Source organism: Sciurus vulgaris (genome assembly GCF_902686455.1).
Source record: "Sciurus vulgaris genome assembly, chromosome: 4".
In the NCBI taxonomy this organism is placed as follows: Eukaryota; Metazoa; Chordata; class Mammalia; order Rodentia; family Sciuridae; genus Sciurus; species Sciurus vulgaris.
This window is the reverse complement of record NC_136464.1, coordinates 88,436,155-88,458,972: the sequence shown is the minus strand read 5'-3', so window position 1 is coordinate 88,458,972 and position 22,818 is coordinate 88,436,155. Positions and strand designations below refer to the sequence as shown.

Here is a 22,818-nt window from a genome sequence, read left to right as displayed (position 1 = left end):
AAGTTGTTAGAGTCACTGAATCTCCATGGACTACTGTTTCCCAGTGTCCTGTGGTTGGAGTACATGATGAGGTTGTAGACAGTGGGACTAGACAGTATTGACAGGATCACTTTGAGGCCTGCTTCTTTAAAATCTGCCCATGACCTCCAGTTTCTCTTCCTACTCCCACACTGGGTCAACCTGGGAGGCCTCAGAGACAGATGAGGCCCATGCTTGACTCACAGCTGATGTTACTCCAAGGAGGAATAAACATTAATTATGTTTAGCAGAATTTTGGAGAACATTTAACATTGCTTACTTTAATTAATTAGATGTTATTTTAAGAAAATAAATATTAATATCTGCTACATATACACACGTGAGCACATGCTTGTGTGCACACGTGCACACACGCACACACATGCACATCTTAAACCTGTAGCATTCTTAAACATTGTATTTCTATGCCAGTAAAGCTTTTTAATATTGTAATAGTTCTCTTATGTTCTCTGTTTCACTTTGTGTGGTTTTAGTTACTTTGGTCCAACTACAGTCTGATTAAATGGAAAATTCCAGAAATAAACAATTTATTAGTTTTAAACTGTATGCTATACTGAGTTGCTTGATGAAATTTCAAGTCAACAAGTTGTGTTTCATGTGAGATGTGAATCATCCTTTTGTCTAAAGTATATATGCTGTATGCCCTACCCTCCTTAGTTGTAGATGTCTTATTAGATTGACTGTTGTGATGTCTCAGTGCTTATGTACCTTTATTTTACTTAATAATGGCCCCAAAGTGCAAACTTTTATTATAGCATGTTGTTTTAATTATTCTAATTTTTAGTTATTGTTGTTAATCTCCTACCATGCCTAATTTATAAACTAAACTTTATCATAGATATATGTGTATAGGAAAATACCTGGTATATATAGAGTTTGGTACTCTTTGCAGTTTCAGGTCTCCACTGCAGATTTTGGAATGTGTCTCTTATGGATAAAGGGGAGCTACTATAATGATTTTTCCTTTGCTTGAATGTTGGAAAGTAAAAAGTAATAAAAGACCAGCTCATCTACTTGTGATATGGCACTGAGAATATGGGCCTATGAGGAACTGTCTGGCTCTGATGTTCAGAAGTGCTAAGCAAAGCATGACAGATGGTCTGGATGCTGGCCTCCAGCTACAATGGTGTACAGTAACCTCACCTGCTTGGCCTTTTGGACTGGACTATTGGAAGAAGTTCAACAAGGACATTTAAGTCATTTCCAAGAGGTGTGTGACCACCATGCCTGTCCCCAGTCTGTGAAGGATCTGCCATTGGCAGCCCCAGAAGTGTGGAAATGACCCCCACTTCTTTCTTGATGCACTGGACCAGGTAGACCTCTGCTTCCCATATGGAGGCAGTTTGGGAAATGCTTACTGTTCCATATGGAGGTGTGTGGTAAACTGGGACAAGCCTAATTCTTCTAGCCACCCATGACATTTGGAACTGCATCTGACATCATGATTGAGGCAGGTTTGTTCAGAAGGGAACAGCAGGCACCTTCTCGAAGCTTCTGTGGACGGTACTGGGTCTTTACTGACTACCCATATCTTTCCAGGATTTTCTCTGATCCAAGAGTCAGTTGGATGTTGGTGATGATTTCTGCCCCTCACTGATACTTATCCTTCCCTCTGCTCCTCAAAGCCTGCCTGGAGGATTTGGAACAGGCTCTGCTGTTCCTCCAGAATTGGTAGATCTTGGTAGTGCTACCCAGTCTTTGTCCCTCTCTTCAAGGTTCCTGGTCCCCATGAGGACACTAGGTTTCTCCATTTCCTGGATCTGTAGCACTACACCACAGGCTTGCTCTCCCATGCCATTGTCCCTGCCATATTTCCAGCCTTCTCCCCCTAAAATGAATAGACTGTTCTGGGGGACAAGCTGCTGATTCAGGCTGGGAACACCATCATCTCCAGTCCAAGTCTTGGAACACACTCCCAAAGATGTTTGTTTCTGCTCAGAATATACCTTTGGGGTTTGATATTGAGTCCAACAGTCTGCCTGGAAGTGGGAGAGGCCCTCCCTTGGCTGGGAATAGTTTTATTTTATTTCTGGGAGGCTATGCAGCTAGTGCCAATCTCTGGGTATATGGTACCTCTGAGAGGGAGGCCACTAGGCTGTTTAGCTGAGAATAGGTATAGATACTTTTGCATTGACTTGCACCAGCTATGCCAGGTTGATCTGCTGAGCTAATTGCTGTCAAGGGGCACTTGCTGCATTTTGCTGAAGAAGGCACACTTCACCTACATTTTTTACAAAGACTGCAAGTCATTTAGGAAACATTGCCATCATCCTCAGTCCTTGGCAGCCCAGGAGAGGCAGCAGTGGCTCACCCAAATTACCTCTATTATACCAATAACTGTAGCTCAGTACTCAACCAATGCATCAAGGAGTAAGAATGCCCAAACTATAGGAAAAAGTAAGTTATGTTTGTCCAAATGAATAAAATGTTTCCAATGCTGCCTCAAATGTCATTTGATTCATTTTTCTGCCGAGTAATTGACAAAACTTGTAATTTACTAATCAGTCTTCTGGCTATTACTGTAAATTACTGGGTTCAATTGAAAGCAAAAGGATTGATCTACTGTGAGTAGCAGATATTTAAGTACTATAAGCCAATATCCATGGTAAGTTAAATTAGCAGCCCCTGAGAGGTGTTCATTACATTTACACCAGCAACCAGAGACACTGAAAGAAACATGGAAGTCAATTTTAGAAGGTAAGGATCTATTTTTTAGGTAGTGTAACTCTGGTTGCACAAGAATTCTAGGGCAGCCACGACACTTTTGACTTGTGATTTATTTACTCACGAGGTGTCATTAGGTTTCTTACTAACTTGTTACCTTTTTCTAGAACAGTGGCAAAATACTGCCATGCAATTATTAATTATAGTTGTCCCTGGGCACTTCTAATGTGGCTTTCTGAGCCACAAGAGGATGGTGTAAGATAAACTTCAAAACCTATTTTTGGATGATTATTTCAATCTTATATTTTTTTCTTGACATGTCAAATGCATAAAATGGTTTTAACTAAACACTGTAAATTGCTTTACAATGAGTTGGCTGCTGCTGTCTGTTTAGAATTATTAAATAAATTTCTATTTGATTTAAAATAATTTGTTGGAGGAATTTTCATTTTGATCTATTTAATAGTGAGGAGTTATGGTTCTTGAATAACTGTAAAAAATAAAAGGCATCCCTTTATAAAAAGCTACAAATTCCCATATTTAACCCTAAATAATTGATACCTCTCTCTCTTTTTATGATTCCACTGAGTAATTCTGCACAAAAGAAACATTTGAAGCTGTACCGGAGGGCATTTTAAATAAGGAAATATCTATTGCTTAATTTTTCTTCTGTGGTGCTTATGCAAGCATGAATACCAGCCCCCAATTAACTCAAGGTGATGTCTACCGTGCTATAAGGACACTTGCTCAGCAGCCTGAATGATCCTGAGGCTGCAAGAGGGCTATGTGACGGATGATTCAATCCCTTTCTTTTATGCTCATGCTTGTTTCTTCTGAGCACAGCTAGATTGGTTGGAATTTGCTGTGCCAAGATCTGTGGTGGCAGCTAGGGAGGTAATTACTTGCTTGCTCATCCATGGCATGGACAGAGATGTACAGATGGAAAGTACGAAGGAGGAAGTGAAATGAGGCTGTTCATGCTTTTCCAGAGGTCAGAGTCAAATTTATTAAGCCAAATGAAACCCCCTGGGAGCCACCAGCTGCAAGGGCCCTATGGCATCAAGCTCTGTATCCACCAGCTCTATTGCTGCCAACAGTTGTCTCCACAAAGACTTTTGCCAAGTCCAACATGGAACCAGGGTTCCAGATGCTCTGCACAAAACAACCACCAAAGACCATGCTGGGCACCAAGAACAGAGATTCTGGGAAGCTGCCCAGCCTCGTCAGGCCCCCGGAGTTCATCTGTTTCTTTGGCTTTGGTTTTGCCTCATCCAGGATGGAACATCTCAAAACTACGGCAATTTGGCTGAATCTAGTCCTTGTCCCTCCGTTCTTCTCTGCTTTATGAAGTTTCTCTTGTTCTCTTGGCTTTACAACTGGAAGAGCACTTACAGGTCAACTCTAGCCAACTTCCCACTAAACAATCACCTCTTCTCCAAGCCACTTAGCCAAGCAGCTGACTGCCCCTTGTCCAGTACCAGGGACTGGGGGTCACTTCACCCAGTAGAATACTCCATGAGAACAGAGTGTTCTTCACATATTGGGGAGTTGGTTCATTTTCATTCAAGTCTTGTTCATATGAGGATGCAATGTCCTTCCCAAGTTTTCACTTATTCAGATGATTTATTCAGTTGTTCCTCCTATGCACAGGAATTTAGGCCCCTCACCATTCTGACTGCCCTGTTCCTGTCATGCTGAAAATGTGATCCTTTGGGGATTACAGATGGTCTCCAAATAGGACCTGATGTGACCATAACAGAGTTCAGTAGGATTTCCCCTTCCTTGTTCTAATTTCTATCTCTCTCTTAATACAACTGAGGTCCTCAGTAGCTTTTCTGGCAACCAAATTTCACTGTTCACTTATTGTTGAGCTTTAAACTAATTAAAACTACTAACTCTACTTCATTTGACCTGTTTGTAACAGATCTCTCCATTCTGAAATAATATTTTTTTTCTTTTTTTGGGTACTGAGGATTGATTTCAGGGGCACTCAACCACTAAGTCACATCCCTAGCCTTATTTTGTATTTTATTTAGAGACAGAGTCTCACTGAGTTGCTTAGCACCTAACTTTTGCTGAGGCTGGTTTTGAACTCGCAATCCTCCTGCCTCAGACTCCCAAGCTGCTGGGATTACAGGCATGCCACTGTGCCCAGTCAATAATATGATGTTTTGAACCATTTTTCTTAATAGTTTTCCATGATACTAGCTCTCAAGGTTATTTTGAATCTCAATGCTGAGTTCCACCTTTGCTGTCCATCCCAGCTCTGTAAATTCACTATATGTGTCTGTGGTTTTCAATGTCATCAAAAACAACACAGTAAAATACTGAATAAGTCAATTCTTGACTCACACTGTTTTGTTTTGGATTTTGGCTCTAGCACTTACTATACTAGCTTTACCTGATCTCAGGCAAGTCATCTAATCTCTTTATGCCTCAGTTTCCTTATCTGGACAGTGGTCATAAAAATCATTCCTAAATTGTGTAGTCATCTATTGCTGCATGCCTACCACCCCAAAATTTAGTGGCTTGAAAGATAATGATCTGTTATTTCTCATGATTCTGTGGCAGGGCTCAGGGGGCAGTTCTGCTCCACATGATGTGGTCCACAGTCACTCACAAAGCTGAGTTCAGCTGGCAGTTAACCAGACTAGAAGGTCCAAGAAGGCCTCAGTTTTCTGTCTGGACAATGTGGGCTCCCTCTTTACTCCACGTTTTCCTTATCATTCTGTGATCGCCTAACCATCCATATAGCATGGCAGATGCTTCCCAGAGCAAAAGCAGAGGCAGCCTGATTTCTCAGGAGCTGAACCTGGAATGTGCACAGCATCACTTCTGTCTCATTCTGTTGGCCAACTAGTCACAAAGGTAGCTTGTCATCAACAAAGGGGAGATACGTTCCACCAACCTGTTGGGAGAAGGGGCCTGGGCACAGGGAGGAGAGGAATGGACAGTGGTCATCCTTGGAGACTATATACCACATAGCTTGGGGGGTTGGTGTGAAAATTAGAACAAGTTAATATAGCAAAGCAGTTAGAGCCTGGTTTATAACACGTGGTAAAGCTGGCTTTTATTTAGAGTTAAATTTACTAAGTAAGGCAGAGGTAAGATCAGAGGCATGCTGCCTGCCACTGGACTTCCCAATTTGGAGTTGGATGATTTGCTAAAGCTTTATTGGATACAGTTTCACTCAGGGGCAAAGGTCACCACTAGGATATTTCCCACATGTTTAATCTTATTCTCAAGGCAATTCTACAAGTTAGGTGTGGTTATTCTCATAAGGAGGCAACAGGCTTAGAAAGTAGAATCTCTTCTCTAGTTACTACTGTTAAGCAGTGAAGCCAAAACCCAGAAATATGCCATTTCCCCCATCATGTGGGACTCATTAAAATGACTAGCTGAGGTTCAGATACCAGGTGTCCATGGGCAGACCTGCCACCTGCTGATCTGGACTCCTAATCAAAAAAGCAATCAGAGCCCCTGCAGCGCTGGACTCAGGGAGTCCTCTATGTTTGGGCAATCCTTACTTTCTGGATCTACAACCTGCTCTTAGTATTTAATTTTAGAATCCTCATGCTTCTTGAAGGTCTACTATTTCAGAGCCTATTCTAAAGATTATACACATCTTGTCTCTGAATATTTGGACAACATTGACAACACCACAAATCACAAAGACTTCCATTTGTCCAATGCTTAGTACAGCTGGAACTCCAGAGCACCACACCAAAAGCAGGAACAAGAGCAGCTTCAATGATTTGCCCAAGTCTACTGCTAGTAGGTAGTATAAATGATAAATCAGCCTTGAACCCAGGAATGCTGATTTCCAATATTATGTTCATTCCATTGTACTAGCCAAGCTCCCATTCCACGTTTCTGAGCATTATTTCCCCACCTGTACAATGGGAATTAATTGTGCCTGCACTCGTAGGATTACTATGAAACTCAAAAGAAATAGTGAATGTTTGTTCATCAATTGAGCAAGTAGAGCAAATTGTACAGTGATCAAACACTGTTCTAGACACTGAGACACACAGGCAAACAGAAAAGACAAAATCCTGACCTTGAGGAGCTTATATTCCAATAGGGGAATGTTATCAGTAAACTGCTTGGCAACCCTCAGGCATATACAAGAGCAATAAAATATTTTTCCATTGTGAGTTTAATTATTTCATTCATTCATTCAATTAGTCATGTAAGAATTAAAAATTACTGGAATCCATGTATAACTAATTAGAACAAATTTTTAAAAATTACTGGGATCAATTATGTGCCAGATACCGTGCTAGGTAATAGGAAAAGAGAACTGATAAGACAGACTAGGACACTGCTTGATTGAAGTTTACCATCTAGAATAGAGAAGAGACAGTAAACTAAGGTAGTTATGGAATAACAACAGCAATGTCAAAACAGCAATAATAGGAATTACCTCTCGAATGGGTTGAGTAACAATTTAAAACTTACAAAGGATGAACAGTAGGGTTTGCTAGCCGAACGGAGTTTATAGTGTCTAGAAGTGAAGGGCATCTGATGGGTGGCCTGTTCGGTGAGCTGTGAGCAGAAGGCTCTGACATCTGAGAATGTCTTAATGAAACCCCCAGGTAGTGCTGAAATAATGACCACAGTGGTTTGAATCTAGGTTTCGTGGGCAGACATTCATGGCACAGCATAGAGCCACTTCCTAGGAGTCTCACTGAAAATATGTGTAGTCTTCAGGAGCTATCTCAGGAGCTATCACAGAATACCCGTAGCCTAGGCTTGAGGCCATTCCTCCATATCCCTCATCCAAAAGACTGAGATAACCCAGGCATCTTCTCCAAGCAAGTACCCAAGGAACCAGCTCACGGCAGCACTTTTTAAAATGTGTACGTTTGATAAATGGCACCAGGCAAGGGGAAGATTGGTTGCATGCTGAAAGGCGGTTCCCTGTGACCTTTAAACTGTGTGATCCGACAGCCCCTCCTTCTTCCTCTGAGGTTTCCTCTTACAGATTTCTGATTGTTCAGTATTAATGTTCACTATCAGTAGTGCATCTGTTTTCTCATCCATCTTGTCTTCCTCCTCCCAATTCCAAGCTTTTACTCTAAATTAAATCAAACTTTAAATCAATCTTTCACTGTTTTTTACTGCTAAACCTCCTATCATTTACTGTGTGTCGGGTGGGGTTGGGGGAGGTGGAGGCGGGAAGCAGCAACAAGAAGTCAGCATGCTCTCAAAGTGATTTTTAAATTGCCTCTGCTGGAACCTACCGCTGTATCTGTCTCACTGGGTGCAGACCCAAGACTTCAAAGCTCCACCTTACAGGGTCTCATCCTTGCTTCTTCCAAGGCCCCCACTCTCTAGTTCCAAGGCATGGCCTCACGGGGTGAGGCGGGGGTCCTTAGGACAACAGCCCTATCTAAATGGCCTGAACCTCTCTAGGCCCTGCCTGAGCTGTTGCAGGATGACTTCTTTCTTGGGGCTCTGATGGCTGAGTCTTGCTCCACAACCTTCACAGAGGCCCCCAGCAGGGTGAGTGATAAAGACCCAGCATCTAGGTGAAATCCCTCCACTCTGGGCTTCCCACTTCCTGTTTCCAGCTTCCAGTCAGCCGCCGCTTGCATTCCTACCAGTAGGGAGAGCCCTGTGCTGGGTTGAGCTGCCAGAAACACGCTGTCCATAGACCTTGCACCCTATCCCTAGTTTCATTTTGAACAAAGCTTTGGAGCACCTTCCATATGTCCCAGGGCTCAGTGGCCCTGGCTAGAAGGGAGAGCCCTTTGCCTGATCCCACTCCATCCTCTTTTTACTTATCTGAAGAAAAACTTTCTAGGACTGTATCTCTGTTGCCTTTCTTCTTTTCTTCCCCCACCCCCCACCCCCGCCTCCCCACTTCTAGTTCAAATTTTTAAAACGTTTTAAAATACAGATTTAAATAAATATGGTCTCACTGTGAGAAATCTTTATCAAGGCCCTGGACTCTCCTCACAGTCCACTCCCTGCTCTGATTTATCTTCTTTGTATCTTCAAAATCCCCCAAATAAATTATTTAGGTTTTATTTCACTTATTTTTTAAAATTAAAGTTATAATGACACATAATTTAAGGAATCAAATAGTTCTCCATGGTTTGTTTTGAGACAGCAGTTTCTTCCTCTTCCACCTTTGCTTGAATATGCTACCGCTTTCAAGATTTAAAAAAAATTTTTTTTCTTTTCCTTTCTTTTTTTTTTTTTTTGGATATTTATTTCTAGGTAACATTCTTGTTACTTCTTGATTTAAAGTTTTAGGTATTATCTATGGAATTGCCAGCATGGAAGCAAGGAAGCTTGCTATCCATCCCTCCCCTCCCCGCACCCACCCACCTGCCTTTCTGAACCTCCTCAGTAATTTTGGTTTTATCAGTTGGCACTCAGTGTTTCTACTCCCACACTGGAAAGTTTATTTGCAGCATTTCTCTCAGATGTCTTTCCCTTCATTTCTCTTCTCTCCCTTTCTAGAACTCCTTCTATTCAGACATTGGGTTGTCTCTCTGTTTTCCCCTTTGTTCATTTTCTCTTCTTCCTGGGAGTGTCACATTTTTTTCCAATATTTCTTTTTATTGGATTCTATTTCATTTTTCCATTTCTGAAATCTCATTCCTCACTTCCAGAGGGATTGTTTGATGTCTGGATGTTCCATTTTTATTGTCCCCTCCATGGGTGTCATTTGTTAATAATTTTTTTTCCCTTTTGTGTTATGGTCACTGTGTGTCTATGATTTCATTTTTTGAAAGAAGGCATTTGCTTTGGAAAGGAAAAGACAGAGAGAGCTGGGGGTGCATGCAACTCAGTGGCAGAGTGCTCAGCATGTGTGAAACCCTAGCACCACAAAGAACAGAAGTGAATAAACAAAAAAATCCAAACTAAGCAACACTCCTCCCCACAAAAAAGATAAATTAAAGAGTATTCTTTATTTCTTTATACATTGTTCAAAGCTATGTCATTAAGAGCATAAAAAGTTCATGGCTGCTCTATTTCTCAGTAGGTTGTCACCTCAATTATGAGCTGTATTTCTTTGTCCCCTTTGGTTATCATTGTCTTGACTCCTATTTTGATCTGCTTGATCTGCTTTCTTTCTGCTCATATTTATTGACTTATTGTTTTTCATTCTTTCTTTATTTAGCCTGTTTGTTTCTTTTTTTAGACCCAATCTCTCAGTTTCTGCTTTTAAAGAAATAGAGAGATCATTTATTATGACAGCTGAAATGTTTGTACCTAGTCTTGCCATCTTGTTTGTTGTTTTCTATTTACCTTTATCTTTTTTTTTTTTCCTTTTCTCCCCCATTCGTTGGGTTTGATCAGGAACACACCAATGTGAATGATGGGAACATGAGATGGAGAGAATAATTCTATAAAATGGGCCTACTGTGCTGACCCACACATGCTTTCACTTTTAAAAAGCACTTTACCTGCAGCCCTGACTGGCTTAAGTCCACAGGATATTACATTCCTCAGCAAACTACTTGTTATCTGTAAGAGAAATGTGGCCCTGAAATGCCAATAAGAAGAACACAGGTTACTCTGAATGAGCAGACTTTTCTGACCCTTACACAGACCAGATCCCAGCATTCAGGGAGATAAGGATAATTTCTTCTAATCATAAAATGTGAAAGAACAGGTTCCAATTAGAACCAGTTAGCATGGGCCAAAGTGACCTAGAGTTGTCATGGCAGTGGGAACTTGAAAGTCTGATGTCATCCTGCTGTCCATCAAGAAAGTCAAGAGGGAACATAAAACTGGAAGGCAGAAGAAGCAAGCCATCCCTCTCCTCTCTGAGAGGACCCACACTCTCCCTTGATAGTACCCCCTTTCTTTCCCTCTTTCTAAAAAACTCAAGTCTACTACTCCGAGTGACATGTTTGGAATTTTCTGGCATGCTTGCAAAAGTCGGGGTTTGAAGGGGGGGGGCATTCATGCTGCCTCGGTTTCACGGAAGGCCCAACTCTGTAAAAATTGATCACATTTAATTTACTGCATTTTTTTCTGTCATAAGACAGAAATTTTAAAATTTATACTTTCTATTTCCATTCTGTTTCATTTCTATTCAACATCAAGAAACCTACAAGTAAAGATTAATAAAACTAAAGTGAATCCTCAAACAGTGAAAATGAGCCAGGTGGATCAACCAGATATGTGGTGGGAATGTTCATGTCCTGAGAAAACATTTGAGCAAAATCCACTAAGGTGAAAAATCTTGGAATATTTCATTTGTTAAACTGCTGGGTCGACCTGTTGGAAACCCTCAGGGATATGTTCTGGGAAAGGCTGAGGAATGAGAGTATGCTTTCAGATTCTGCTGCAAAGTTCCGATACCTAGTCTTTCCATCTGAGCTCATGTAAGCTACTTTCCAAACCTCTACGTACTCTGTCCACTGCTGACCCTCTGGCCTCTGAGAAAAGGGAAGAGATAAAGACTTTAAATAGAGATCTTGGGATGTGGGCCGAGAGTGATGCTTATCATGAATTCTGAGCTCTGGGTAGCATCAAAGGTGGCCGGACATCCCTCTTCCTGGCAGTTATATCAGATGGTGCAGTCCATCTGACAGTATGTGCTCACTGCTAGGACTCACTGTCACTGGGAACAGTGAACAGGGCATATTTTTCCAGGAACCAGATATTGAGAATTAGTCTATTACATGTAGTTCATGCAATTAAATAGAAATTTGTGGGCTTATTGTGCCAGCAGTTTGAGATCATACTGTGTAAGCTAAATGAGCCAAAAGTGACCTATAGTTGTCTTGAGGTTGGGACTTGACTGGGGATATCAATGCCTCCATTTTATTAGCTGCTTCTAACAGAAGCCATTGAGGTGTGGAAAAGGTGGAAAGTGAAGAAGAAGAAGGTCCAGGTGGGGAATTCTGGAAGATGGAGGTGCCTGATGGAGCTGGATGATGGGCAAAGCATGCTGGGCTACCTCAGACTCACACCATGAAGGAAGTGTGGGGAAGCCTGTGGCAATGGAGTCTCCTTCCACGTGTGGCCTCAGTGACCTCAGGGGCATCAGCATCTGGCTTAACCCAACATCACAATGCAGTGCTCCCAGAAAGAAGTGCTGTGGGTGAGAATGGGAGGGGATGACCCTAGGAGCCTCAGGCATGCCCCTGGAAATCTGGGGTTCTTAGTAATTTCAGTCAGTTATTACAGTGACCAGCATTGCCAGGTCAGCCAGGAGAAGCCAAGGCACAATTGAAGGGCTAACGGGGCCAGAAGGACAATGGTGTTGTATGACCAGAGGCACAGTGCCCAGCCTGGGAAGTAGGGTACAGGGGCAGAGTTGGAGGGCATGCGAGTTCAGATTTAATAACCCAGTGTGCTAAATTTGCCCTTGATTATGTATATGTTGTGCAATTTAATTCCTAGCACATCTCTGTGACATAGATAATGTTGTCTTATTTACAAATAAAACAAAAAGTTAAAAAATAAAAATTGACTGTCCCAAGTCATACAGATAGCATGCTGTATCTACTTCAGAACTAATTTAAATCAATCTGACTTCAGAGTTCCTATCAGTTCCACTAAACTTCTTTGGGTGTTGTTTTTCTTCCTAATCTTGTTCAGATCCCCTTAACTTTATTCTTAATTTTAGTTTATGTCTATGCTCATGAATTTTGTCTTAATCATTTTTCATTTGTGGTATTATTTGTGTGAAGGTTTTCCTTATGAAGTTTCATTTTTAATTTATTCTTTTTTTTTTTTTACATTGAGTAACTGGTTTATTATGTTTTTTCTTAAGTTTTATATTTCCCTAAAAATGTCCAGTTTTCATAGTCAAATTAAAAAATACAAAACACTTCAAGAACTAATTCTTGCACCTATGGGCAGCTGACATAAGTACACCATTTCTTTCTCAATAAAAATGTCTACCTCTAAAAGGGTGTGCAGCCCAGTTGCTATGAACACCCTTTGTAAACCAACATGTTTACCAAATATGAGGCAGAATCCACCATCTTAAGCCTCTGCAGGATTGAGAGAAAGGACATCTCTTAGAAGTTCTATGTTTACAAGTTCATTTCCAAACACTCACCTGGAACAGCGTGTTTGGCCCTTGCAAATTTTAGCAACTTATAAGGGAAAGAGGTATTAATATTCTGGTGGAAAACTCAAGTTTGTAGCAATTTCTGTCCAAAAGATTTCTTCAACTTGCTCCCCCTCCTAGAATAGTCTGAAAGGATAGTTATATTTTGGTCCTATTCCCATGTTACAAACATACAAACAAAATTTAGAAAATTCTTAAAATTATTTAAAACATTGTGGCTCCTGAGTGACATTAGAAGAAACTAAGATATTTATTCAGCACTCACACAATTCCTTTAAATGCACATATATCTGGAAAAACTCCCTTGGCATAGGGTTCATCCTCTTGAACTGACTTGTGCCTCTCAGACACAGGCCCTCTGTGACGATGTCCAGGGTCTTTATAGCAGGTCCTTTAAGTTGGCTTCTATTGCTTCCAGGTTTACCATTAATTTATTCTTATTGTGGTAAAATCTACATAACATAAACTTATCATGCTAATTTTTTTTCTTGATTATGCTGGAGATAAAACCCAGGACCTTGTGTATGCAAGGCAAGTGCTGTTTTATTGAGTTACAGCCACAGTTCCTAAACTAACCATTTTTAAGTTTAGTTCGGTAGCATTAAGTTCATGCACTTTGCTATGCAATGCTTTCTGTATTTAATGTAGATATGTTTAGAAAGGCAAGTTTGAGATCACTATTATGAATAGAAACTAGGATTTCTTCCCATAAGCAGAGGTAACCATTAAAATAAATACAGTGAAGGAAGAGAGACATTAACTTGCAACTGATTCCTGTGCCATTGAAGGTTGTGAGACAAGGCCTGCTCCCTCCCACCCCGACCCCCATATTTCTTTTAAAGGAAGGACAGCAAGCCTTGGGGAAGTGGTAAAGATATGCTCACACCTAATGGACACTTCATCCATGACATATCTAGAATTGACAGAAGTGTGAAATGCGAGTCATTTCTCACTGTGAACTTAACATTGTTTCATGCTATGCCCAGGTATCTCCTCACATCTTGCCTATCACAGAAAACCCTCTTGGCCCACACCCATTCACCATGGGAACTGCTCAGATGTACACAGGGCTATTGTCCACCAAGGCTCTGTGACTCTGAACAAGGAAATCTGATGACTCTTTCTGATTTGGATCCCTGATGAGCATCAACCGGGAAAAGCCCTTTAATGTCTCTTTCCATTTTTTTCCAAAGAGATATAACAGCCATCCCTTGATATCTACAGGAGATTGATTCTAGGACTTCCACACTCCCTGCCCACTGGATACTAAAGACCATGGATGCTCAAGTCCCTTATATAAAATGATAATAATAGCATATAAACTAGGCACATTATTCCATATACTTTAAATATTTCCCTGATTGCTTATAATATAGTACAAAGTAATGCTATGTACATAGTTATTATACTGTCTTGTTGTCAAAATGGTGACAAAAAAAAAATCTGTACATGTTTAATACAAATGCAATTTTTTTCTGAATTTTTTTTTGGGGGGGGGTACTGGGGATTGAACCCAGGGCCTTGTGCTTGCAAGGCAAGCACTCTACCAACTAAGCTATATCCCCAGCCCCTTTCTGAATATTTTTGATCTATAGTGATTGAATCCATGGATGCAGATCCCATGGATATAAAGAGCCACCAACCATGTCCATCCCATCCCAAAGATTAGATTGCCATGTGCTGCAAGCCCAGTGCCTTGAATGATGATAAGCAGATAATTTCATCACAATGTTTGCAAGGTCCAGCTGTGACAAGGCCACTCATGGCAGCTGAAGCTACTAGTTGCTCAGAATGGGTGAATTCAGTGCTATTTGGATGGAAAAGCAGACGGTTTAAGCACTTGAGGCCGATCTTAGAGTGCTGGTGGGAAAAAGATGCCCATTGCAAGGGAGAGGCAACAGACATAGGGCTTCACATGAGCCAGATTCTAGTTTGAAGCTAGGTTTGTCTGGTACTCATTCCCTAGATGCTAGGAATAACAAAATGTTTGCATGTGCATCCTTGGAAGCATCAAGGGGATGAAAAGAACATGGAAAGAGTTTTTTCTTAAGCTGGACAGGGATGCTCTCTGTCAGCATGATATTGAAGCAGAGTTGTTGGTGTATTTTGGTAAGCCAGGCTGTGATGCCAGGAACATGGAGGGTAAGAATAAAACTTGGGTGCTGAGGGGTGGAAGTCTGACAAGATCTCTGCCTTCCCCCTCTCCTGGGCAGAGCTTACCATCCCTTGGAGCCACAGGGTGTTATCCCTGGAAGATAGGACATGCACTTCTCACCTGGGGCTTGGTCTCATCTTTGTCTTTGTAGTAGAAAAGCTGATCCCCACGCAGCACAAACCAGCGCTGTTGCCAGTTCTTCATGATGCTCCTCTGCTTCCTCAGCCAGCCTGCCTTCAGCACAGGGCCCAGTCTGCAGGGCCCTGGTGGCCGCCCTGGGCTCCGGCTCTGCTCCCCCATCACCAGGCTCTTGGAGCGGGCTGGAGATCAAGAACACACACAGTGAGTATGGAGACTGGAATACCTCTGGTCACCACATCCCAGTATCCACGCTGATCTGGGACCAAGGTTTGCAAGCCCAGAACAGTTGAACATGAGCATTGAAGGCCCAATTCCCTGTTGGGTTATGAGAGCATAGGCTGGAAGACTTCAGCAGCAGCAGCAGCCCAAACTTACCCACCTGAGATAGGTGGACAGCCTGCCTGCCTGATTCACTTTTGCTCTGTACCTGGAAACCTGGATTCTTTATTTCTCCAGGTTTCTTCATCCAAACCTCCATCCATGCATCCATGTATCTATTTGTGCATCCACCCATTTATCCATGCATCCATCTATCAATCCACTCATCTATTCATTCAATGACTAACTCATTTTTTTTCACGTAGTCACTATTTATTAAGTGCAGACCCTATGCCAAGATCTGTTCTTGTTACCGAGAATAAAGCAGTGAAATTAAAAAAGATAAAGATCGTTTTTTCCTGGAGTTTACATTCTAGCCAAGTTTCTGTTACTCAGGGTAAGTGGGAGCTGGCCCCATCCAGACCCCTCCCTGGTTTCTTCTTGAAGCCCCCTTGTCTGCAGGCATCAGGCTTGAGGACAACTGGCCAGATTCCACAAAGCCACTCTGCTGCTTCCCTGGGACCATCATGCAGGTTGGGCCTGGATGGTGGGATTTCTCTTTCAGCAATTTGTTGTGGTTTGATGGTGGCTCCCTGACAGAGCAAGGGGGCAATGACTACTACTTATGTCACAGCTTTCTGGATGCCTGAAAACCCTTTTTTTTTTCTTTTTCTGCAGCTGACATCCCTGACCAGCACTCTGCAGGGCTGGTACTGCTCATCACAGTGATGAGTTCAGATTTTTGTCTCCTCCATCTCCACCTCTCCCTTTTTCTACTTCCCCACCGCTCTCCTTGGTCCTTGGGGAAAACTTTTCTCTTCTTGGCCAGAAGCAAGGCTATTACTTCAGTGTTTACTAGGAGAGGACATACTGGACTTTGGAGGAACAATTTTGAGTCCAAATGTAATCATAACTACAATTTGTAGTTCACTTCTGATAGGAACACACAGTCCCCGTGACCCACAGTTTATGCACTGTGCCTGTGATTCTGTGTGTGTGTGTAAGCTCCTTCCACTATACTAGTGACCACAATTCCCTCAGCCTGGCCTACCTTCCACCCACCCTGTCTCACTAGCTTGGATTTTTCTGCCATCCCTCTCCCATTAAATCCCTGCCTTTGGCTACATGGTGAGCTCACACTCAACCTTCAAGATCCAACTCAAACACCTCTGCAGTGGAATTTTCCTCATTAATCTTCTCCAGACAGTCATTCCCTCCTCTACAGGACATATGGCCTGTGGCTGGGAATCATCTATATGGCTGTCTTCCTGCCCCTGTAGCCTGAGGGGTAGGCAAACAGGAAATGGACTCTCATCCAATTCTGTATGTGTGGTTCTCATCACTGTGGGGCCAGGGGATGGACATACATCATGGTAGTTAAACATCACGGGATACATAGAATTACCCTTAATGATCTGAATCTCAGCATGGCATTAAGCATAACATGAGAGCCAGCTCTTGTCTTAGGATACCATAAACTGGTGGTTCCCAGTTTCATCTGCCATCTTACAGCCTGGGATACCATCTTGAATCTATCACATTTACATGAGCAAAAAAATGATGGGACCATCCCACAAACCTCTGCTCTGGAAGGGTTCAGCCCACTGACAGCAGCAGGATTAACAAGAGCCACATTTTTTCTAATATCCAAGTAACTGTGCCGGCTCTGTGGGTATCCCTGCACACTGAGGGGGATTGGTGATCCTTCAGGGCAGTGGGGGTTTTCCAGAGACTAAAGGGAGGGGAAGTCAGAGGAATCCAGTGGGGGTTGCTCCTTTCAGAAACACAGTCCCACCTCCAAAGCCTAGCAACACCCTGTACCAGGGTTGAGCTTCACATATTCTTGCATTTCAGAATGATTGGCATTTTTGTTTCCACCTTGCTGCTGGGCCTGGTCGCCATGCTTCTTGATGCAGAATTATCATATACATCCTCCTGAGTCCTAATAGCTGTTTATACTCCCTGCATGCAATCTGTTGCTCCACCCTATGTCACCAAAAAAATTCCACACTGCTGAGCATTTACTTTCTGTTAATTATTTAATTAAAGATACAATGGGGCCCAGTTGAAGAAATACAGGTTTTTGACAAAGGTTGTGTTTGGATCACTGCCAGCTCTGTGAACTCTGTGTCTTGGTCTGCAGATCAGCAAATTGTGCCCATGTAAGATGACAATACCTCACCCAGCAGGGTGAGCTGGAGAAGGGGAGACAGCCACACACGGCAGAGTGCGTGGCAGGTCTGTGGGACCTAGTGACTAGTTACTATGATGACGATGGTTATGATAGTGGAAATGTTGTGGTGGACATGAAGAACGTTTCCTAATGCTGGGCAGAAAGGATGGACCTTCTTGCAGTCCCGGAAAGGCTGTCTTTTCATTTCCAGCATCGCACCACCTGGCCCAGCCTCTCTTTGTCTTTTTAATTGCTTTAGGTTTCTAACTTGAGACCTGGCAGGCAGCAGTGCCTCTGTGAGTGAGGATCCTCTGGCTATAGGTGGGTGGGCTCAGGCCTCCACTGTCTATTCTTGAATTCTTTTTCCTCCTCTTGGGTAATCTGTAAGGTCTACTTAGACCCCTCTTTTTCTCCACAAATGTCTGTCCAGTCCCCTCTGGAGTCGTTGGTGGGGGAATGAACCATGGATCATTCTAGGGTCACTTTCCTGGTTCAATTTTCTTACAACAGGGCCTGAAGCTGGCAGGTTTCACCTGCTCTTCTTCCCACATCACTACGGCATCCTGTGCACGGCAGGTGCACTAGTAGAAACTCAACAAGATCTCAGGGACTCAGCAGTGCAGCAGGACTCTCCTGAGTGCCACTGAGCCATCCATCCTAGGGCCAGGTGAGGTCTACAGAGGTACTCTCTGTTTGGGTTGGCTGTCCCAGGAAGGCTGAACTTCCTGGACATAGAACCATGTGGACATAGCCACACTGAGCCTGGCAGAGAGCAGGAGCCTAGCAACTTGTGCAAGAATGACTGTGTGGTTGACAACATGACTGGCCTGCAGGAGACTTCATGTGACAAGATAAAGAAGAGTGAGATGTTCTTTTTTTTTTTTTATTGTAAACAAATGGGATACATGTTGTTTCTCTGAACATGGAGTCAAGGCATACCATTTGTGTAATCATAAATTTACATATGATAATGTTGTTTGATTCATTCTGTTATTTTTTCCCTCCCCTCACCCCTCCCACCCCTTTTCCCTCTATACAGTCCTTCCTTCCTCTATTCTTGCCACCCTCCTTAACCCTAACCCTAAACCTAACCCTAACCCTAATGCTAACCCCTCCCACCCCCCATTATATGTCATCATCTGCTTATCAACGAGATCATTCGTCCTTTGGTTTTTTGAGATTGGCTTATCTCACTTAGCATGATATTCTCCAATTTCATCCATTTGCCTGCAAATGTCATAATTTTATCATTCTTCATGACTGAGTAATATTCCATTGTATATATATGTCACAGTTTCTTTATCCATTCATCAATTGAAGGACATCTAGTTTGGTTCCACAATCTGGCTATGGTGAATTGAACATCAATGAACATTGATGTGGCTGTATCTCTGTAGTATGCTGATTTTAAGTCCTTTGGGTATAGGCCAAGGAATGGGATAGCTGGGTCAAATGGTGGTTCCATTCCAAGCTTTCTGAGGAATCTCCATACTGCTTTCCAGAGTGGCTGCACTAATTTGCAACCCTGCCAGCAATGTATGAGTGTACCTTTCTCCCCACATTGTCGCCAACACCTATTGTTGCTTGTGTTCTTGATAATCACCATTCTAATTAGGGTGAGATGGAATCTTAGGGTTTTGATTTGCATTTCTCTTATTACTAGAGATGTTGAACATTTTTTCATATATCTATTGATTGCTTGTACATCTTCTTCTGTGAAGTGTCTGTTCATTTCCTTAGCCCATTTGTTGATTAGATTATTTGTATTCTTGGTGTAGAGCTTTTTGAGTTCTTTATAGATTCTGGAGATTAGTGCTCTATCTGAAGTATGAGTGGCAAAGATATTCTCCAACTCTGTAGGCTCTCTCTTCACATTACTGATAGTTTCCTTTGCTGAGAGAAAGCTTTTTAGTTTGAATCTATCCCAGTTGTTGATTCTTGCTTTTATTTCTTGTGGTATGGGAGTCCTGTTAAGGAAGTCTGATCCTAAGACAACAAGTTGAAGATTTGTACCTACTTTTTCTTCTGTAAGATGCAGGGTCTCTGATCTGATTCCGAGGTCCTTGATCCATTTTGAGTTGAGTTTTGTGCAGGGTGAGAGATAGGGGTTTAATTTCATTCTGTTGCATATGGTTTTCCAATTTTTCCAGCACCATTTGTTGAAGAGTCTATCTTTTCTCCGTTGCATATTTTTGGCTCCCTTGTCTAGTATGAGAAAATTGTATTTATTTGGGTTTGTGTCCATGTCAAGAGGGAGATGTTCTATGCCCTGATTCCCAATCCTTGGGCACCAGCCCTCCTGAGAGTTACAGGAAGGAGAAAGAAAGCATCAGGGATCCTGTTAACTGGGGGAAGGGGACAAGGTGAAGCTATAACTGGGCTCCATGTCAGCAGCTGCACAGTCTCTATTTTAGCACATGTAGGCAGCCCTGAGTGTCCTGCCAAACCCATGCTCTGCTCCTCCCTGGCTTTCCAGGAGAAGAGAAGCTGGTTCCTGTGCCCCACAGTTTTCCAGGGGGGTTGTTGCTGCAGATTTCACATAGGAGGCCAGACCAGTGCAGGGTTCTCCCCAGGAGATCCATCACATAGATTTTACTTATCAGGTGGAATGAACTTCTCAAAAGGAAAATAATCACGGTTATGATTTATTAATAACCACTGTTCCTGTCCTCAGCACTTCCTTTAATCAATTTATTTGATTCTGTAAATATTTAAACCAGGCTTCAAGTCAAACAGCTCTGACATGCTAAGGCTCCAGTACCAATTAGAGTTGAGGAGAAGACTGGGGAGCAGGCCCAGGGCAAGCTTGTGTCCCAGGGAGGAGAGGGTGCCCTTTGCCCTCCTCCAAGTCAGGGCTTTTCTACCCACAGCACAACATTCGTTCATTCATTTCACATTGGTAGATGTCTGCGAGGGGCAGTGCAGAATCTTAAGTTGATGTTCCCCCAAGGATCCCCAAGTCTGGCAGGGGAAATAAGTCACAACCTTGCAGGAATGAAAGGTCGGAGGTCATGTGAGACAGGCAAAGGGTACAGACAATGAAAGGAAGGTACAGACCTCTGCAGAGTCACCCAGAGGAGGGATACCTGGGAAGTTCTTGAAGGATGACCAGAATGTGGGCCTGCCTCAGGGCGGATGGGGCTCTAGTTTTTAGGGAAGAAGGAATGAGCATGGCATTTGTTATCCTTCGGCACAGTTCATGTGTCAGGAGGACACTGTCACCTCCTCTTGCTGACGAGCATGTATTGATGGGGGAGACAAGCAACTGCCTCTCCTTCCTCAACCCAACCAGTCTGGATAGCACGGAGTTGTTCTTGAAAACCCTTCCCTTTCGAGTCTTCTACTTCATTAGTTTCCAGATCTGAAGACTCTCACTCTCCTTTCTTTCCACTTCCTTTAACTGAATCAATTAAAATACAACTATCTCTTGCCTGGACTACTTCCTGACTCTTACCTCTTAGCTTCCACAGAATTCTCCTAAAGAGCTGTGGAGCTGCCAAGGAAATGCTCTGCATGAATTATTTCATTTATTCCTGACAACAAGTGGTATTTCTTCTGTTCACAGATGTGCGAGCCAATGTTTGCAGAGACTGAGATGGTTTGTCAAGGACCCAGGCAGGTGGCACAGCCTGTTTAGGAATCTCAGTTTGCTTAACTTCAGGGCCTACCCACTTAACCCCTTCATGAAATTGCCACAGTTCTTAAACAGAGGTCTAATAATCTGACTGCTTCCTCCAAAAATAGTTGTATTTATTATGCAGAGGAACTCTGCCCCTGTCCCAGCCTGGCAGTCACTGTAAATTCATAGCACATCACCATCAATGTACCCACATACCTCCCACCTGGACCACCTGTCCAAGTTAGTAGCTGCCAAGGTTCTGTGTATTATATGTGCCTGGGGTGCTTAGACACACACATCTTCACATCTGCTGCATCAGAATTTGGGGGGAAAGGACTTAGAATCTGAATTTTGAAGCAGCCTGGGTAGTGCTGATATAATCATGCTCTGGGCTTGGGTCATATCAGACAACCTCTATTGGAATGGCCTTTGGTTCCACTCCTCTTTGCTGTCAGAGTCCTACCCTCTGTCCAGGATGTGGCGCATTCCATGCCTTCCTCCCCAAAGACACGCCACAGAAATTCATCTCTTTCTTTTCACTTCACCTTTAAAATTCTGTGAATAATAGCCTAGTGTATAATATTGTGGTTCATTCATATATCTACCTCTCCCCAAGACTAGAGCCTCTGGGACAGAGTATTGCAAGAAGAGTGTTGTATGCACTTCTGAAAGCCTGGAGCTGGACAGAAGTTCTTTGAATTCATGGAATGACAGATGTCTGACCAGTATCTGTTTGGAGCAGGAAGGGTAGTGCATTGAAGGAGGGCGGACCAGCAGGGAGCTGCAGGGGGACCCGACTCCTCCTGGGGAGGAGTGTCTTCTGTGTGTGTGTGTGTGTGTGTGTGTGTGTGTGTGTGTGTAGAGAGAGAGAGAGAAAGAGAGAGGTGTGTGTCAAGGAGGAGGAGCAGAGCAAAGACAAGTGCAACTGGAACACATTGTGCTTTCATCGTCTCTTGAACATCCAGGAGGACATGTCCTGAAGGAAAGAGGAGCATGCTGGATAGAGAGAGGCAGCTACAGATCAGGGCCCACATGCAGGAGGGAGGTGTTCCATAAGTGTCGAATGATAATTATTATGATAGTATTATATTTATTGTTCACTGTGAGCTTAGACACTCCATGTTATGCACAAACCTAAATGAAATAATTTCATATATTCCTGACAGCAAATGGTATGACCGGCATATGCAGATGTGAGAGCTGAGACAGCTGCCTGAGGCCACACCATAGGTAGGTAGCCTGTTTAGGAATCAGAGTTTGCCTAACTTCAGGGTGTACATACTTAACCCTTCCTGAGTCTGCTGCTGGGCTCCAAAACATCTCCCAGGAAGGCTGTGGAGTAAGAAAGAGGGGCCTGAGGGGAAAATTCTGAGAACTAACAGGAGGAGCAGAGGATAGGAAGGGAGAGAGCAGCTTTTGAGAGACACTGGCAGAAGCAGCAGAGATGGGAGAACCACCAGGGAAACAATGTATGAAAAACCCAGAAAGGGTTGGAAGAAAAGGCTACAGCTTGCGAGGGGAAGAGAAGGAATTAAGGCCTGGCTTCTTGAGCAGAGGGGTGCAACAAGAGCTGTCTTATAGAGAGACAGTTCAGATAAGTGCTCTGGCGGAACGCAGCAAAAAAGCATGGAAAATTCTTTCTACAATGCCCCCTGCAA

At 42.9% G+C, this 22,818-nt stretch overlaps 1 protein-coding gene across 8 annotated transcripts in view; it reads right to left on the bottom strand.

Moving 5' to 3' along the window:
- The window catches only part of ARHGAP22 (Rho GTPase activating protein 22), a 225,663-nt gene that overhangs the window by 119,757 nt on the left and 83,088 nt on the right, over positions 1–22,818 (bottom strand). For all 8 annotated transcript variants that reach the window (XM_079137587.1, XM_079137584.1, XM_079137589.1 and 5 more), the window contains one exon: positions 15,030–15,229. In XM_079137587.1, coding sequence (XP_078993713.1) covers positions 15,030–15,229 — 200 coding nt within the window. The remainder of the gene's footprint in view (positions 1–15,029; positions 15,230–22,818) is intronic.